Source organism: Oryza sativa, chromosome 6, assembly GCF_034140825.1.
Source record: "Oryza sativa Japonica Group chromosome 6, ASM3414082v1".
In the NCBI taxonomy this organism is placed as follows: domain Eukaryota; kingdom Viridiplantae; phylum Streptophyta; class Magnoliopsida; order Poales; family Poaceae; genus Oryza; species Oryza sativa.
Genome location: NC_089040.1, coordinates 26813386 through 26831294, shown reverse-complemented (window position 1 = coordinate 26831294; position 17909 = coordinate 26813386). Strand labels below are relative to the sequence as shown.

Genomic DNA, 17909 nt, shown 5'->3' with positions numbered 1-17909 from the left:
CTTTCAGTTCATCTTATAAATAGACTTGCCTAACTTTGTTATATGAATCACAAGTGTCTTGGCATATCCAGATTCTAGAGTGGTTCTCAAAAAAAGCAAAATTGTTTAAGTTCGAACAGGGCAGGCTCCAAGCCTACAATACGAACACTACTAGCCTAGAGGCTCTAGCAGAGTCGTCTCGGTTCATCGTCAACTCAGCTCCTCTCTTTCTTCCCCTCCCCCGCTCCTCCGCGAGACGACCCGCGCCCGTAGCCATCCATGTCGATACAAGGCCAGATCCTCGAAGTCAGAGGTGACCCCGAGAGTTTTTTTCCTCGCTCAATTCCGAATCCGAATTTGGCGGCGGCGGCGTCTCACCTGTGTGGCTTTCCTGTGTTTTTCTTTCTTTTTTTGGGGTGTTTTGTCCATCCGTCATCAGTCACTGGGTGCAGGAAGCTGAGGGACACGGAGTTCTTCACGCGGCAGGATCCCTACGTCTGCATCGAGTATGCCACCAACAAGTTCCGCACCCGCACCTGCACCGGTAAAGCCCCCTCTCCATCTTGTTAGTGCTTTGAGCTGTGAATCGTGAATAAACCCGAGTTCGGTAGCGGCAATCCAGGAAGAACCGCTAGGGTTTTGAGCTTTGAATCGTGATGAAATACACTCGAGAATTGGGGTAGTGTTTACTGTGCGTTCCTCTGTCAATGCCGTCATTGTTTTGTTGCCTTTCGGGCGGCACTCATCCGATTGCCTTGAGTGATTGGTACCAAACATGGTCGTTCTTCCTTTGTTCATGGGAATGGGGTTTGCTCAGTTTTGCTTTGAAAGAGCGATGGCGAATTGGTCATGGTTGGAATAGTTAGCTGAAATAACTTGTGAAGTAGTACCTTGCTGACTATTTCCCTAGTTTCTATGTGGACCATGTATTAGATGCGATGCGCCATAGTGTTCAGATTGTTCTTTACAAAATTAGATGTGCCATGGCGTTTAGCTCGTTTCTTTACAAAATTAGAGGTGGAATTATGCCACCTTTACCTTTGTGTTATTCCTTCCACATAAAGGCAGTCCTACACGCTTGTGGTATCCGCTACTTATTGCTTCTCAGCTCCATCATCTTAACTCTTTCTTTTTTTATCAAAACAGGCAAATGCTTTGCGTCATTTAACAATAGGAAGATTAAAAAAAATAACAAAGATAAAGGTGTACACCATTCTTTGCCTAGTTTTCTTGTTGACAACAGCAGAATAACAAAAGTACCCTTGCTAGTGGAATTTAGGAGCGGTTTCTTAGGGTACTATGATGATTAGCCATTGCACAAGTGTCTTTTCAGGCTAAGGAAATTACCATAATACTATGTGGTACAAAAAAGAAATTCTGAACCATGTTACCTTATTATCAGAATTTAATTGCTACCAGTACAAGGCTAATAATCAACAATTGGGATTGTAATCTTGTTCCCTTCTGTAAAGTCTGCCAGTTCCTGACATGTGTTGGGTAGTGCTTTCATGCTTTTGGAAAAATAAAGTCACAAATGGAAAGGGAAAAGGCTCCTATAAGAGTGATATGTATTCCAATCTTTCTGGTTTAGAAGTTGAGAAATTCAACTTTTTTGTTTAAATGGGGAAATTGCTGCATACCCACATCCTAGCCTTACAAACCCCAACAAGGAGTTTATTAGGTTATATGTGAATTTTAGAGGAGTGTGCCATTAAGACCAATTTTTATGTTGTTCTTATACTATACAAAGTTTAGAAGAGTGCTGAAGAATGTTTTCCCCCATTTCCAGCTACCTTACAAGTACTGTGCTACAACTGAAAATCCAGGCACTAGCTGCCCTAAACAGCATTTTATTATAGTACAAACTTCGAGTTAATATAGTAATTGTCAGGAAGTTTTCCAAATACGGCGACATGTTCCTTATTCAACTTCCAAGGGGTTCTTAGCTCTGTACTATGTAATAATGAAATCAATCATCAAATGCCCTTTCCTGAGTGGAGTCTAGGATAATATTCATCTTGCTGATATTTTATATCCATGCGCTTCTTATTTTCTAATACAAGCATCCTTCTGCTAAACTGAGCTTCATCGTGCCACTTTCTCTATTCTCTACCACAATCCAGTGCTATACTTTTTTTATATGAATATAATGTTTCTGCCAGATGGGGGAAGGAACCCTACTTTTGACGAGAAGTTTCATATACCTCTCATTGAGGGGCTTCGTGAGCTAACCGTCACAGTGTGGAACAGCAACACGCTCACCCATGATGATTTCATTGGCAATGGCAGGTTTGTGGACCTCAATTACGCCCATTTGGTGATTACTGTTCTTAAATAACTGTCCACTGAGCCTTTTTGTAGGGTGCAGCTGCATAAGGTGCTTACGCGTGGCTATGATGATGCCTCATGGCCCCTCCAGACACGCCATATGAGGTAGTCGTATTTCTTTTACCTTGTGCTCATTGCACTTGTGAACTTCCTGATAGTAGTGTATCTTCAGGTCTGCTGGGGAAGTGACGCTCATTATGCATTTTGATGTTTCAGCAATGGTGAGAGACTGGTTAATCTTTGCTGCCTTATTCTTGTTGGTATGGCATTGCCTCATGGGTTTTCTTATGTGCACCAGAAGAACAAGCCGGGAAAAATTTCTGCCGCGTCAACCACACATTCTGTTCTTCCAGTGCCGGTACCAGCAGTACCATATGCTGCCCCCTCACCTTCATACGCACTACCCCCTGCAGGATACCCTGCAGTACCGCCATATCAATCCTATCCTGCTAGCCATGTCCCGGCGCCATATCCTACTTCAGCATACCCACATCCACCACCATCTCTGCTAGCTCGCGATGTTGAGCATGCGGCATACCCTCCTACAAGTACAACATATCCTCCACAGCCGTACCCACCACAGCCGCAGGGACAAACATACCCACCGCAGCCGCAGGGAGAAACATACCAACCGCAGCCGCAGCGAGAAACATACCCACCGCAGCCTCAAGTACAACCATACCCACCAAAGCCACAGGGACAACCATACCCACCGCAGCCGCAGGGACAACCATATCCACCGCAACCATATGGACAAACTTACCCACCACCTCCAAAAGGACAGCCCACATATCCACCTGGTAAGATATGGCTGAGCAGACATGAATTCATCCATTCACATAGCATTAGTCAATAACTAATAAGGTAATTAATCTCTGTTTACCATGATGGATCTTATGCAGCGCCCTATCCTTCAACTTATCCACCAGCACCATATTGATATGGCACACTTGGTGGACTGAAGTTGTCCACATACAAAAGCAAGTAAGCAACAAGTGATGATCAGTTCTTATATTTATCCAGGGTATCCAGCCTTCATCATCCAGTTAATTGAAACAAATGAAATCATTCCTGAAGCGATTCATGTCAACATCTTAGCAACCAATGGTAGTAGTTACCATCTGGTATGTATCATATATCATAGCTTGCAGAATGTCACGAATGGAATTTGTTCGATTATGTTGTATGTTTTGGGCTTGTTGTAACAGTGATCCACCTTTGTTCTGTTTTGAGGTCATGTTTGGCTGTTCTGTGACTGTAACTACTGCTTTTTACAAAGGGGGGAAGCAGTAATTCTAGTTCTACCTGCAACTGCCTGATAAGTGTTAACTGTGAAAAGTTGCAGTAGCTTGTCGACTTTGTACCATGTTGTTTGAGATGCTCAATAAATTTGCTTTGTACTCTTGATGTGTGGTGAATTTAAATATGATCGGTTTGTTTTTTCGATTAGCTTATTGCTGATGCTGAATTATGGTGGCATTAATTTGCCCACATTTTAGGTTTGGATGGCTGATTTGTGTAAAGTTGGGCTAGAGTTGGTACTTGATTTTTGCGATGGGCTTGATCCAGATTCCAAGCTACAGTCTCATGGGCCCCTGTTTGCATAACAGGAATTTAATTCCAAAGGAAAATTTGTGCAATACAAATTCATATCAATGGATGATGTTTCCTGTCCTCCAACTTTCTACAGAATTTTGAAACTTAAACGTTTTAGATGGGGTCTACACTAAAACAACATCAAAACCATTTCAAAAATTTATATCATGGCTGTGTTTAGATCCAAACTTACAACTTTTTCCATCACATCAACCTGTCATACACATACAACTTTTCACTCACATCGTACCAATTTTAACCCAAACTTTCAACTTTGGAAGGTACTACACACAGCCCATGTTCAAAACGCACAAATTTCTTAGGGAACCGTTTAATTCTCACACGACCAGAGAAACAAAAAAGACGTCTTATCTTCCCCCAAAAAAAAAAACCAGCACGTCTTATCTTCGATTTTTTAAAATGTAAAAAACAGTACGTCTCGCTCGAACTGCGAGCGCCATGGCTCATCTCGCCACCGTCGTGCTCCTGCTCGTCGCGGCCGCGCGCCAAGCTCCCCTCGCCGCCGGCGACCACTCGGCGAACCCTCGCCTCCCCACCTGCGCAGCCGCACCGGATGTGGCTGCGCCGCAGGAGCACGGCGACGGCGGCGGCGTCGGCGGAGGGAGGCGGATCCTGGACATCACGCACGCGGTGCGGGCGGAGCTCCCGGTTCTGGGTTCGTGCGACGGGGTGGGCGCGCTGGTGCGGCTGAAGAAGTCCATGGCGAACGGCTCGCGCTCCAACCTCTCGGAGCTCCGGATGAGCGTGCACACGGGCACCCACGTCGACGCCCCCGGCCACATGTGGCAGCCGCACTTCGACGCCGGCCTCGACGTCGACACCCTCGACCTCGGCCTCCTCAATGGTATCGATCGATTATCGAAGCTTACTTTTGGCGTGGTTTTCTAATTCTCCTTTGCACGAGGCCACGCGCTCGAATTTTGTTGGTCCTTCTGATGAACTGATATTAAAACTGAACTCTTTTAGAATCCACGGAGAAATTGGATATTCTGCCACTGCGGGCTTCGCCACAATGCCATTCCGCGGAATGGCGTCGTTAAAATGCCACTTCCAACCGATGAGAAACCGTTGTTTCGCCATATTCACCATTTCACCATTTTCCACACTTCAACTGACCAAAATACCCCTCTCTCCGGTGAACATGTGGGAGTTGTGGGCGAGGAGAAGGGGAAGGGGCGACGTTGTTCCGGACGCCGTCGCCGGCGAGAGAAGGACGAGGCGGTGACCGTCCCAGGGGCGCGGTGGGCGCGCTGCTTCGCGGCGGAAGGGAGGCGGAAGAAGCCTGCGGCTCGCGTAGCTAGCGACGAACCACGCCGCGAGCAACGGGAACATGGCGCCAGCGGCGAAGGACAGCGCCGACGTGGCCGCGGCCTGGGAGGATGGCGACACCGCCGCCGCTTGCAGTCGCAAGCCAGCCGACACCGGAGTAGGGCCGCGCGCTTGATTTCGGCCAGCTAGACATCGAGCTGCGCGTGGCCGGCGACGAGGCCGGTTAGCCCGGACAGGAGGACGGCTTGCCGATGGCCAGGCGACGGCGACGAGGCCGGCCAGCCCGGACAGGAGGACGGCACGCTCGTCGGCGGGGCACGCCGCGCCGATGCCGAGCATGAGCGACGCAGTGGAGACGAGGTCGTCGCTGGCACCTAGCACCGCGGCGCGCAGCCACTGGAAGTGCATGCCGCCGCCGTCGTGGACCGCCGCCGTCGTGGGTGGCTTCCTCTTCCTCCTTGGCCTCTGCCACGGTTAGCTCGGTGTCGCCATTGGCAACCACCACTCAGATCGAAAGGCATTTTGGGTAACCCGGGTGAAAAATTAGGTGAAAATGGAGTGAAATGGTCCAAATGGCAAAATAAATGTAAGCCCAATCTTGGCAGTGGCATTTAACGACGCCATTCCGTGTAATGGCATTGTGGCGAATCCCACTCTTAATAGTGGCGTAATGTCCAATTTCTCGAATCCATGTGAGTAGTCATGATTATGAGATATGTGAGGCGCATATTCATCTATACTTTTGGTAGTTTTTGTTGTCAATTTTTTAATTATGGTGATCAGGTGAAATGCGTGTGATTTTGATTTTAAAGTTAATTATTCCTATAAAGTTGTAATAATCAATTTCTGATTGTAATGGACAGGTCCTGCATTGCTGGTTGATGTCCCGAGACACTCAAACGTAACTGGTACACAATGTTGTAGTTTCTGAAATTTGTTGAGCACTTTATCCATTAAATGTTGGACTAAATTATCTTCCATCCATGTCAACATAAATCTAAATTTTTATTCCGGGGCTGTAGAGATAAGTGACCTGATGCATGGTTCACATCATTATTCAGTTATCTCTAACTCAGCCCAATTTAGCACTTTGGTTCTATACTTCTTTAAGAAGCTTAAGTTAGCATGTCTGTTCTCATGTGTTTGGGTTTGTAGTACTAAGAAAATTGCGTTATGCAGCTGAAGTAATGGAGTCCCTGAACATCCCAAGAGGAGTTCGTCGAGTTCTTTTCAGAACAATGAACACTGACAAGTAATTAATAAATAGCCGACTTAGGTGTACTGCATGATTTTTATCATTTAAGCTCCATGCGATGAAAGCTTAATAGATAGGGAATTTTTAATTTCCAGGAGACTGATGTGGCAAAAGGAGAGTGATCTGAGTTTTGTTGGATTTACAGAGGATGGTGCGCAATGGTTGGTTGGTTACACTGATATTAAGCTAGTCGGTAAGTAATTGCTATGCTGACATCCTGTCCTATGGAACATCGGTCAGTTGGTGTATATGGTTCTGATAGGTTGATGTGTTTACCTTTTACAACCTGGACTTAACATGTTTGCTTGATAATCCTGTAGGGGTGGACTATCTATCAGTTGCTTCGTATGAACACATGATTCCTGCACATGTAGTGTTTTTGAAAAGTAAGGTAAGAAACTTGACTTCCTGTATGAAATATTGAAATCTATGGATCAGCTTTAGTACTCTCGCCACCTGTAATAAGATCTATTAGTCTCTTACTGTTGAATTTGTTGCCTGTACTGCACAAATTTTCTGTATCAGGCATTGTTGATCGAATTACTCTGAGAATGCTGATGCTAGATCCAAAATAGTACTTCCAAAACTAATCAGCATATTTCTCCTTTCTATTTATTGAACTACAGCTAGCTCCCCCTCCTTTTCTTTAAATCTTTGGAGTACAATTAGGAGGCATAGAAATTCAATAATGGTGTGTTCCTGGGTCCTGAGCTTCAAGATCTATCAGGGGACATTTACGAAACAAAAATAGCTGCACAAATTACAGGGTCTCATACTCCAATGGTGATACCAAGAGGGCAAGAAGTTCCTTGACACTAGTGGTGGATTTAGTCTTGACTTATATGTTGAATACTTTTTTTTTTCTTTTGCCAATTTAGCTTTCGAAATGACCATCTAACACAAGATGTGTTACTAAATATGCATTGTCAAAGATCCATGCTCAATCTCTTGTATACCAATGAAAAGAAATTCAGATAATCAGAATTAGAGGACTTTCTTGGACAAAGCAACTCAATGATTCATCATTTGTATACTCATTGGTTGACAAAAGAAAAGGATTTGTGTTTTATAAAGAAGCATCTTTTGGCTAGTGCTGGCGGGGGCTTTGGGCTTTATATTGGAAAGGCGATGGTAATAATAGAGTTAAACTGACAAGGTTGGAGATGATGATTTTACGCACTTTACTCTTCACTTTTTGTAATGTGTACTTCCCTTTTGTCTAGTGCTCCTCTGAAGAACATTACACTATGTGTGTCGGTGATTCGAGAATGGTGCATGCTGCTTTTTATGTCAGTCAGATATTTCTTTACTAGTTTATGTGCCACTTATTTATTTGGCTATTTTTTCATGAAGGAAATTGTAATTGTCGAAGCTCTGAAGTTAGATGATGTGGAACCTGGCATGTACATGTTACATTGCTTACCTCTAAGGCTGGCTGGAGCTGAGGGTTCACCCGTTAGGTGCATCCTTATAAAATGATCGCGTCATTGAGGATTTGAGGTACTGTACCAGCTGAAGAGACCGCTGTAATGTAGGATTTGGCTTTCAATGATCATGTACCTTCAAAACAGTGTTCTTTTTCATGTACGTGTTCTTTGCTCTTCCATTTCTCTTTATCAATTCAACACTTGTGATTTTTTTATATATATCATATCTCTCAAGTGCTGTAATTTCCCTGGTTCCATTCTGGTATTATTAGGATACTATCAAATGAGAGTTGGGAACACTATTATTTATGTACAGGTCTATTAAAAGTTAGGTTCTCTGCAGTTAACAAAGTAATCCAATGTCCTATTTCTCTATTTCTAGTTGGAGATAAAGCTCATTCCAGAAACTGAAACTGTATGATGGAACCTGCATCAAACCACTACGTTCCACTAGACCACATTACTGCACCGACATTGCTGGTGTGAAATTTGCACACTCACTCAATGCCCTTGCTGAAAATTATAATCCGGTTGAACAGACATGAACCCTTAAATCTTTTTGCCTATTTCACCCACATCCATTTTCTCCAGTGAGAGACAGAAAGTAGTAGTCCCAGGATCATCCGGAATCTCAATGGCCAGTTGGCACTTGCACAAACATCTACAGAGAAAAGGAGCCCCAAACAGTTCAGATCTTACTACAAAATACAGGGTTGAAACTACTAACTGGTCATTCAATCATCACAGGTCAGCCTTTCTTCAAGGACAGGTCCTTTCCCTGCAGGTCTTCCTAAGCTGCTTTTCTGATATGTGCTCACAGCTTCACAAGGAGATGAAGACGATGCAGAGTTGCATATAGAACAAGCGGACTATGCCATGGTGGTTAAAATGCCAAGGTAGCTTTGGCATAAAATTCTTTTAATTTACAGCCTTGTCCCATCTGTAGATGAACTGGTACTGTAGATGGTAGACCTCACCTAACCTTCGGACAGGTGAGAAATGCTAGTTCTATCATTGGAGCCGTGTTTCTAATTATTGAAGTGTCGATTGATTAATGATGAGTTTATGCTACGATGTGTTGTTTATATCTTTTGCTTCACTTCATTTAGCAAGGTTTCTAGCTGGGCTGACGAATCTGGTTAGGTTTAGGTGAAGCTGGTTTATTATATATGACAAAATCTGTCTAATCTGCTTGTCTGAGTCTGATCTGGTCATGTACTTGTTCTTTTCGTTCTAGGTAACGAAATAGTAACCTAATTAGATTGTTCAGTTCAGTAGCTTTTGAAATTAGACCTGAACTTACTACAGTTTTTTTTCTTCCTGTTTTCCTCTTTTCAAACTGCACAGAACATGCCAAATTGGAGCAGTCATGTCTCCCTTCAAAATAGAAAATAAAGATTGAGTTGCCTTGGTTTCAGAACTTGCACCCATTAAGTTTCTTGGGAAAATTCTCCATTACTTGCCTCGACTTTACTGTCCTACTAACTTCCAAGTGACATGTACAATGTGTACAGCACATTTCTTCAACTTCAAACTTATGATCTGTGATTACTCTTTGAAAATTTGATGGTTGGGGACTAATTAAGCACATGTCCTGGAATGTTTAGATCGGTACTTAAGTCCTAGGAATTCAGCATCATGTTTAAACTAAACTGACCTGTATTTATTCACCAAGTTGGGGGTATCTATCACCATCAACTGGGCAAGAAAACAGCTATTGGGTTGTTTGATAATGTCAGTTGACCTTAAACATGCAACGCTTTGCAGGTTCTTCAGTACACACATGACACCAAAGCACAAATGCGTAAAGCCGGAACGCGCTTGGGGCAAAAGTTCCTGCTTTTCTGCGTGTTTGTCCATTGCATTTGGATCCTCTCAAGGTAGACCCATGACTCAGATGCCCTAGGAAGAAAAAATTAGCTTCATATTTTCCAGCATTATCCACAGTATAATTACTAGTAGCACATTCTGGGGGCTAATGCTGGGCTGTTTTGTTCCTAATGGCCTTTTGCTTTCTTGCACTTGCATTGCACCGGAGTACAGCCTTTTTTCCTCGGTTGGTATCGATTCTTGCTCACGTCCAGCCTTCTCTACACAATGATATACAAAGATGCTGATCAGATCAGAGAAACCATGTAAGCGAAAACAATAGGCAAGAAGGAAAAAAAATAAAGATTAAACTGTAGTGTTTGTTATTTTGCTACTCAGTTTTTAAGTATTTGGTGTATTTTGTTTGATTAGGATAATTTTTTTACGAATAATTACTCTATTAGGATATTTTTTTTACATAATATTGAATTTATTAGATGCATATTTAAAAGTATGATTATGATTTCATATCACATGAATTATATCCTAATAGAGTAATTATTGATCGAAGCCTTTCCGTTTTGAACGGGTGGAGTATGTTAAGTTTTTCATCTGTGTTTGCGTTTAGGAAACTGTGCATGCATCCAATGGTTATAATATTCTTGATGAAGATGAGCCGAAACGCTAGGTACAGGTTTTGCTTACCAGAATACCAGATGCACTATTAATTAGCCTGGTGGTGTTAATTGCTTTGCCATCCCACGTGTTGCGTTCACGGGTCTGTACTGTGATCACATTTATGTGTACGCACCATATGGCAATTTTTAGACAGGATGGTACCCAGAAGGACTGACATGGCCAAGGGCTCAGTGAAGGAGCGCCATTACTCGGTTGCTTGTACAGTTGTGCTTCTGTAGTCCTATGCAAGCAATTAGCTGGAGGTCACTACTTGCTACACTACACAATACCAGTACATCACCGACAATGCCTTCTTCTTGCCAAACAAGGCCAAGGACCATATGTACATGTGGCCTTGAGGGGAAATGAAATATCCATGAATCTCTAATCACAGGGGAGCAAGCAAGGAGGATCCAAATTACTACTACTACCAGAATGGACCACTGAACTTGTGTAGTATATTTTTGCAGGAGATAATAGTGAAATCCAGAAGCTGTGAACCCCTGCTATCTGCTGCTGGCGATGGTTCACTCTGGTTCACTGCAGGTTTGGGGGCTGATTTCTACAGGCGTTGGTTGTGTGCGACGTCCTTCCCGGCTCCATGAAGATTTGGCCATTTCATTGCTGTACGTCCATCCAACTACTACAGTACTGCATCTCTTGTACAAGTTATATAAGGTCACATAAAACCATAGATTTTAACTCTTGATTACCTATATGAATATTTTGAACGCACATGTGGAAGTTTCTTTTCAACACATGTACAAGTAATCAGCATGTACTTTTCACTACATCTCAGTTTTACCATGTTCTAGGAATATGAATCTCAAAGCCTGCTTGTTTGAGTTGCACCAATTTTGAATTGTAGAATTAATTTAGGGTTTTTTCACCATTTTCGTCACTCAACCTTCTGAAACTCTAAGAGATACAAAAGGTTAATATTCTTTCCATGAATTATTTTTTATTGTACCACATATTTTTATTTTCTGACTACACGATCTCTGATGTGCTACTTTGATCAGCAATTTATGGATAAATAAAATATTTTCAAATAAAAATAGTTGTGCATCATGATAGTTTGTTTAACGATAAATATAGTAACATAAATCTTTTATGTTTTTTATGGACAGTTGAAGTTAAAAAAAGATTTGACATTACCTTTATATTTGTGGATAGAGAGAGCAGTTTATAAGCCACACGCATAAATACCTTCCAAGCAAGCACAGTTAACTGTACTTACTGCATTTTGTTACTACATTTTGTAATCTGCAATTCTCTGCATGCATGCAGGTATAATCTTTTGCCAGATGAAACCAGCTGCATGTATGGCTGAGCGTGCGTGGGCGCACAGTTAGTGATCAGTATTCAGTAGGTGCCTCCTTGTGACCACTGACCACGCTCCTTTCTACGAAAGCCATATGCAATTAACCACCAATAAGGCCAGACGCTTCTTATCTACAAAAAGAGAGGAAAATTTCAAAAAGAAATACACAAGAAGAGAGCATGCAGCATCTCCGGGCTGCAGGAAGCTGCCCAAATGCAACGGGCTAATCCAGTGGTGGATTTTGTCGATTCCCTTGGCTTTTGGCTTTGCAAAAAAAATTGCATGTGAGTATGTATGTGACCAAGCGAGATGTGACAATGTGACCGACCACGTAGTCACGCATGCACGTATATGTCCAAGGATAAATTTTAAACATGAACAGCTTGGGCTTTTGTGTGTACGGATCAGAGCATGCAGCTAATTAAGCTAGCTCATGTGAACAATTTAACCGTCTTGCTTAAGGCTCCGAGGGAGAAAAGGATGGGTCTTTGCGTAATCTTGCATCGCTCACACACTAATACTCTATATATTCTCGGAGATCTGCTTGTCTCCACCAGGTATGCACCTGATGCTTCTCCCTTTGTTTAATGCCTTTTTAATTGGTGCCATTGGCTAGATCTTTATAAGTTCTTAATTAATTTGGGAAGGTTTTGTATTGATGTATCATTGCTCATTGTTCTCTTTTAAGAAAAGATCTTATAAACTAGCTAGTATGATAATATCTTTTAAGAAAAAGATTATGTGTGAAGCTGGTAATATCTTTAGACCACAGCAATGAAATTTACTCAGTGTGTAGAAGTATTCAAGATGCTTTTCACCCGATGGTCTAGAATGTTATGTTAATTGTTTTAAAGTAACTTTCTTTGTTAACTTTTGAGCCCAAAGAGGATGGACTTTTGGATTAGGTAACTTCAAAAAAGAACCTTTTATACCCCCTTAATGTTCTTAGCCAGGGGCAACACTGAGAAATCACCATCAGCTCCCTAAAATAGTATTTAGGAGCAAACATCCCAAAGCTAATGATAAACCCTAGATGTGCTCTTCCTAATCTATAGTAATTTCCTTGTGTGAGTGCACCCACAAAGGACATAATTTCGTATGAATCCCAGACTGCTTTTTTACTAACCTTTGTCAGATCCTCACAAATGCCAACATCACCCTGTCCACTAACCTTCTCACTCTCACATCATGATGACATGATCCCCCGGCCCATGTGGTCCATCACGCACTCATCACATGCAACGGCCAAAGCAGCCACACGGAAGAAAATCTCATGACTACACACCTCCTCCATCCATGGGTGGTCCAGTTAAAAGCATATGCAATGCATAGATCAAACACCAGCAACTCCCCCCCTATTCACACACAAAAAACCTCATTCCATGTATGGCCAATCTGCATTCCTAAATCATGGCATTTTTCATATATTGATTGTCACTTGTTAGTGTATAGTAATATATATGAACACTCCATGCCAAAAGAATTTGTTGTATATATATTCGCCAGCTGCAAAATGTGTCAGAGAAATTGTTCATAGTTCAGTTTAAGAGAAATGGTTAGAAATGCCATCAACAAATGCATTATTCTGCGTTTTGCTATTGGCGAGCACAAGTTTTAAGAAATGTCATCGTACAAAGTCAATTCATCTAGATCCAAGCAGTCAAGGTGTAAGCTAACAATATGGGTGTCGATTAATCCACAGTGTTGATTTGGCGACCCACTTTATATTTTTTAGTTTTTGAATGAATGCACATTTTCACAATAAATATTTAGCAATAAAGAGAAAAAGGTACAATGTTTAGCATAAATTCAAGTGGGTCAACCGGCAACATGAATTCACCAATAATTAACATTCATCTATAGTACTCTATGCCATCTCATGATCAATGTGAAGAAATTTTGTTCAACACTGGTACCGGGCGTTACACCAATCCAACTACCATATATATATATCATAGCTTTGTGTTTGATGGCTCTAATGTTTCCTGTTGTTTCATAGTCCTCACAAAAAAAAAAGTTGATGACTTTGTGTTTGATGGCTCTGCCTAATCTGCCCCTTTGATGGCATGAACAATATTCTGCCACAAATTGCACTTATGTTGTTTTCTTACATATAGACATTTAACAAGCCATCACTAAGTACACACAAATAAGTTCGTGTTTCATGTTCCTGAAAACGGACTGTTAGTTTTGTTGCATATATATACGGTATACAGTGCCTATGATGTTGAGTTAGACAGCTCCATTACAAGGAGATCACACAACATGATAATGACTTGACTGTCATATATATGTCAATATGTGTATACTTGTATCTTCTTACATGCATGAATGGATCTCATCTATCAACAATCATGATTTCTAACACTGTTGGTTCCATGACTTTGAATAAGCAACAAACTCAAGCTTCTGGGACAAAAAATCAAATGATATTCTTGTGGAGAAAACAACACCACAAAAGAATTGGCATTGTGTGGTCATATTATTGTACAGATACAACGATCAAATTCAGGGCAAAATCAAGCTGTTTTGTGGGGGCATTTCTACTCCCTGAATTGTCCACCCAACAAGAGTACACACCATGTGTGTGAAGAACAAACACATGGCCGGCCGTAGAAAGCACCCGGCTCGATCTGAACGAACGACAAAGACGTGTTCACTTCACTGATCATCTAGAGGGACACATGAACAGCTCCAGGGTCCAGCTAGGTCTTTTTCTTTCTTTCTTTTTGAAAAAAAAAATGCAGCTATGGTAGTTGCATTCATGCATGCAATGCATATGAATTGATGGACGGCTGATTACTTGATGATAGGATAGGATAGATAGATAGATGGTTACAATTAGCTAGCATGCATGCATCAAGATTTGTTCGCAAGATGCTTTCTCTGGGGGCTTCTTCGGAACACAGGATTTTCAAAACACGGGAACAAAAGAAAATCTTTCGAACACAATGTCATGGTGTCATGCTATAATGTATAAAGTATTGTTTGGTAGCTTCATAGTAAAAATAAAGGAAATTTGAGTTATATGGAAAAGAAAATATGAGGTCTAATCCCTGTTAATTTCAGAGAAGGAAAAAATGGGGATTGAATTGTTACTTTGGATAAGCTCAAAGAGCACATATAAATTGTGTACAATAGGAGGGGGAGAGACTAAACTGCCCTTAGCATACTAACTCACACTTAACAGTCTCATGTTAGTTTTTTTATTCAAAACTCATATGGGATGGGCCATCCATGGGATTTTCAAAGGAATTTGAAAGAGACATTCATATTTTCCAAAGACCATATATCAATTATTTCTATAGGAATCCCCTCTATTTTTTCTTTGTTATTACAAAGAAGCCCTATGGGGGGGGGGGGGCAACAGGTACCACATTGCAGCCTGTTTGCACAGTAATGTGACAACTGGTATCTCTCCTTTGTGAGGGGCCTCGTGCAGTTAAGATTCCATCATCCATATGGGAAAAATCTCCATTAATTGCATGGATGATCCATTTATTCCTGAGGACCCAGATGCTAACCAATCTGGTCATTTCACGTACGGTTTCACCTGTTAGACTCAGAGGAATGGTTGAATCATTAGTACATTATTGATTATTCACATTTCACTTGTACTGGTAGTATACATGAAGCTTAATTACCTTGTACGAGAACATTGGAATTCCTGGCTGTGTGTACTGTTTACTATGTGTACCATTTCTTCCGGAGGTGTAACCAGAGGTAGATCCAAAAATTAAATTAGCCTGACAAAATTAAATATAAGGACAAACTTAAGTATAGTGTAAACGTTTGTCCTAAAATTGGTAGTACTCTGTCTCCAATCCATACAGCAACACGAAAAATACATTGATCTTTTGCCAGTGCTAAATCACATGGTTATCCTGATGCTGTTCTGTTTCTATGACCCGCCATTGATTCTCGACAAAGAGGATCACTGATGACATACACAATAACCACTCCCAACCGAAACTAATGACCTCTTAACGACTAAACCGATCGATTTTCCAGCGCAAACATTATAAAATATTTGGACCAGGGACGACCTCAGCTCCAAAAATGAGAAAAATCCAACAACTATGCCATTGACTTAGCGCACTATTAAAAACTACCATCGACGAATACAACTTTTAAAAAATACCGTTGTAAATCTAGTTTATCTTAGAAATACCCAACATTGTAGGGTTTCATCCAACCCTCCACTAAAATATAATCGAGGAATGGATGCGATCCTAACGATGATAATATTTACCGAACAGGCTCCCTCGTACGTTATAATTTTTTAAAAGTTATACTCCCTCCGTTTTGAAATGTTTGACGCCGTTGACTTTTTAGCACATGTTTGACCGTTCGTCTTATTCAAAAAATTTAAGTAATTATTAATTCTTTTTCTATCATTTGATTTATTGTTAAATATATTTTTATGTAGGCATATAATTTTACATATTTCATAAAAGTTTTTGAATAAGACGAACGGTCAAACATGTGTTAAAAAGTCAACGGTGTCAAACATTTCGAAACGGAGGAAGTATATATCAATGATGTTTCTTAAAATAAGGTGTTTGTTAACCGTATTTGTTGGATTTTCTTCGTCCCCTCAACATACCTAAACAACTCCTAAGTAGCTGCCCAACAAAATCACGCACCATCAGTTCATCACCAATCGATCCATCCATCCAGCAGGTTGCCCCTCAACGTCACGCTTTACGATGCCATCCACAACGCAACACACACATCCATTGACACGGGTAAACAAAACATCTTTTCGTACAAATCATCATCATCATCCATCTCATCATCTGAGTAATCCATCCGTCAAAAAAGAAAAAATAAGGCCGTGTTTAGCTCTTTGGCTATTTTTTTTAAATATACGGACACACATTTAAAGTATTAAACGTAGACTAATAACAAAATAAATTACAGATTCTGCATGTAAACTGCGTGACGAATTTATTAAGCCTAATTAATCCGTCATTAGCAAATGTTTACTGTAGCACCACATTATCAAATCATGGCATAATTAGACTTAAAAGATTTGTCTCACAATTTACATGCAAACTGTGCAATTGGTTTTTTCCGTCCACATTTAATGCTCCATACATGTGTCCAATCATTAAATGTGACGAAATTTTTAGAAGTTTAAAGGGAACTAAACATATCCTAAATCAAGATTCATTATATCAGGATATATCAATTATAGATTTGTCTTTTTAAAAAGAGAGTAGTAGTACTCCCTTCTCTTCTTTACGGGTTCTCGTATCTAACATTTGACCATCCGTTTTATTTATTTTTTTATAATTAATAATTTCATTCTTATTTGATGATAAAACATAACTATTACTTTATGTATAACTTATTTTTTAATAAAATTTTTAAATAAAGTAGATGGTCAAACGTTTGAAAAAAAAGCACTTAAGAGCATCTCCAACAACCTTCTTATTCAACTCTCCAAGTTAAATTTTGGTAATTTTGAAGCAAAATCGTGCTCCAGCAGACTAGCCAACCAATGGCCAAGCCATCCGGCTGGCCAAACTACTCCTCCCACTGGCCAAATTCGGCCGGCCAAAATAGTCTAGCCAAATCATGGGTCCCACCCATTTTCCCCTCTCTCTCTCTCGTCAGATGAACGACGGCGCCGCACCTTCACTGCTTCGTGCCACCGCCCGTCCGCCGGCTCCGCCCCACCGCCCCTCCGCACCACCTCTCCGCGCCGCCCCTCCACGCCGCCGACGCCGCCCCTCCGCGCCGCTCCTCCACGGCGCCGCCCCTGCTTTGCCGACGCCACCGTCGAACGCTGCCGGGGCCGCCCCTCCACCGTCGTCGTCCTTTGCCGACACTGCCCCTCCGTGCCGTCTCTCCGCGAGCGTCAACGATGAGAAGGAAGGAAAGAGAAAAAGAAAAAGAAGGAAGAAGGAGAGAGGGGGGAAGGAGAGGAGTGGAGACTAACATGTGGATCCGTTGTTATTTTAGAGAGGATGAGAGTCTGTTGAAGTGATCATCTACCATATGGGTGTTTGGAAAGTCTAATTTAGAGAGACTGTTGGAGATGCTATGAGATAGAGGCCAGGGAGTAGTAGGAGTAGTACCTACCGCTTCTGCATCACGTAGCCCCGCATCGCATAGCGTCGCACTGCACAGCTTCGCGATAACGACACTGTCCCGTCCGTCCGCTGCCCAAAAAACTCGAAAATTTATAGCGGCCGCCCTCCCCCCACACCCACAC

At 41.7% G+C, this 17909-nt stretch overlaps 2 protein-coding genes across 10 annotated transcripts; both read left to right on the top strand.

Annotated features, from left to right (window-relative positions):
* The first annotated feature begins 169 nt into the window (after positions 1 to 169).
* Positions 170 to 3711, top strand: LOC9266130 (extensin). Its single transcript, XM_015787533.3, has 7 exons — positions 170 to 292; positions 419 to 523; positions 2142 to 2268; positions 2341 to 2412; positions 2480 to 2528; positions 2606 to 3107; positions 3210 to 3711. The coding sequence occupies exons 1-7, from the start codon at positions 259 to 261 to the stop codon at positions 3245 to 3247; spliced, it is 927 nt and encodes a 308-aa protein (XP_015643019.1). The 5' UTR covers positions 170 to 258; the 3' UTR covers positions 3248 to 3711.
* Positions 3712 to 4334: 623 nt separating this feature from the next.
* On the top strand, positions 4335 to 12252 carry LOC4341616 (cyclase-like protein 2). 9 transcript variants are annotated; one of them, XR_010742152.1, is made up of 10 exons: positions 4335 to 4768; positions 6057 to 6101; positions 6373 to 6445; positions 6544 to 6641; positions 6769 to 6839; positions 7802 to 7948; positions 8623 to 8771; positions 9643 to 9755; positions 9919 to 10988; positions 11653 to 12252. XR_010742152.1 is itself a non-coding variant. In XM_026026451.2 (6 exons), exons 1-6 carry the CDS (start codon positions 4363 to 4365, stop codon positions 7925 to 7927), a joined length of 819 nt encoding a protein of 272 aa, XP_025882236.1. In that variant the 5' UTR covers positions 4335 to 4362; the 3' UTR covers positions 7928 to 8172. The 9 variants fall into 9 exon arrangements, 1 of the variants encoding a protein (XP_025882236.1); XR_003243018.2 differs by having other exon boundaries at positions 7802 to 8032; positions 10833 to 10988; XR_003243016.2 differs by having other exon boundaries at positions 7802 to 8032.
* The last annotated feature ends 5657 nt before the right edge of the window (positions 12253 to 17909 follow it).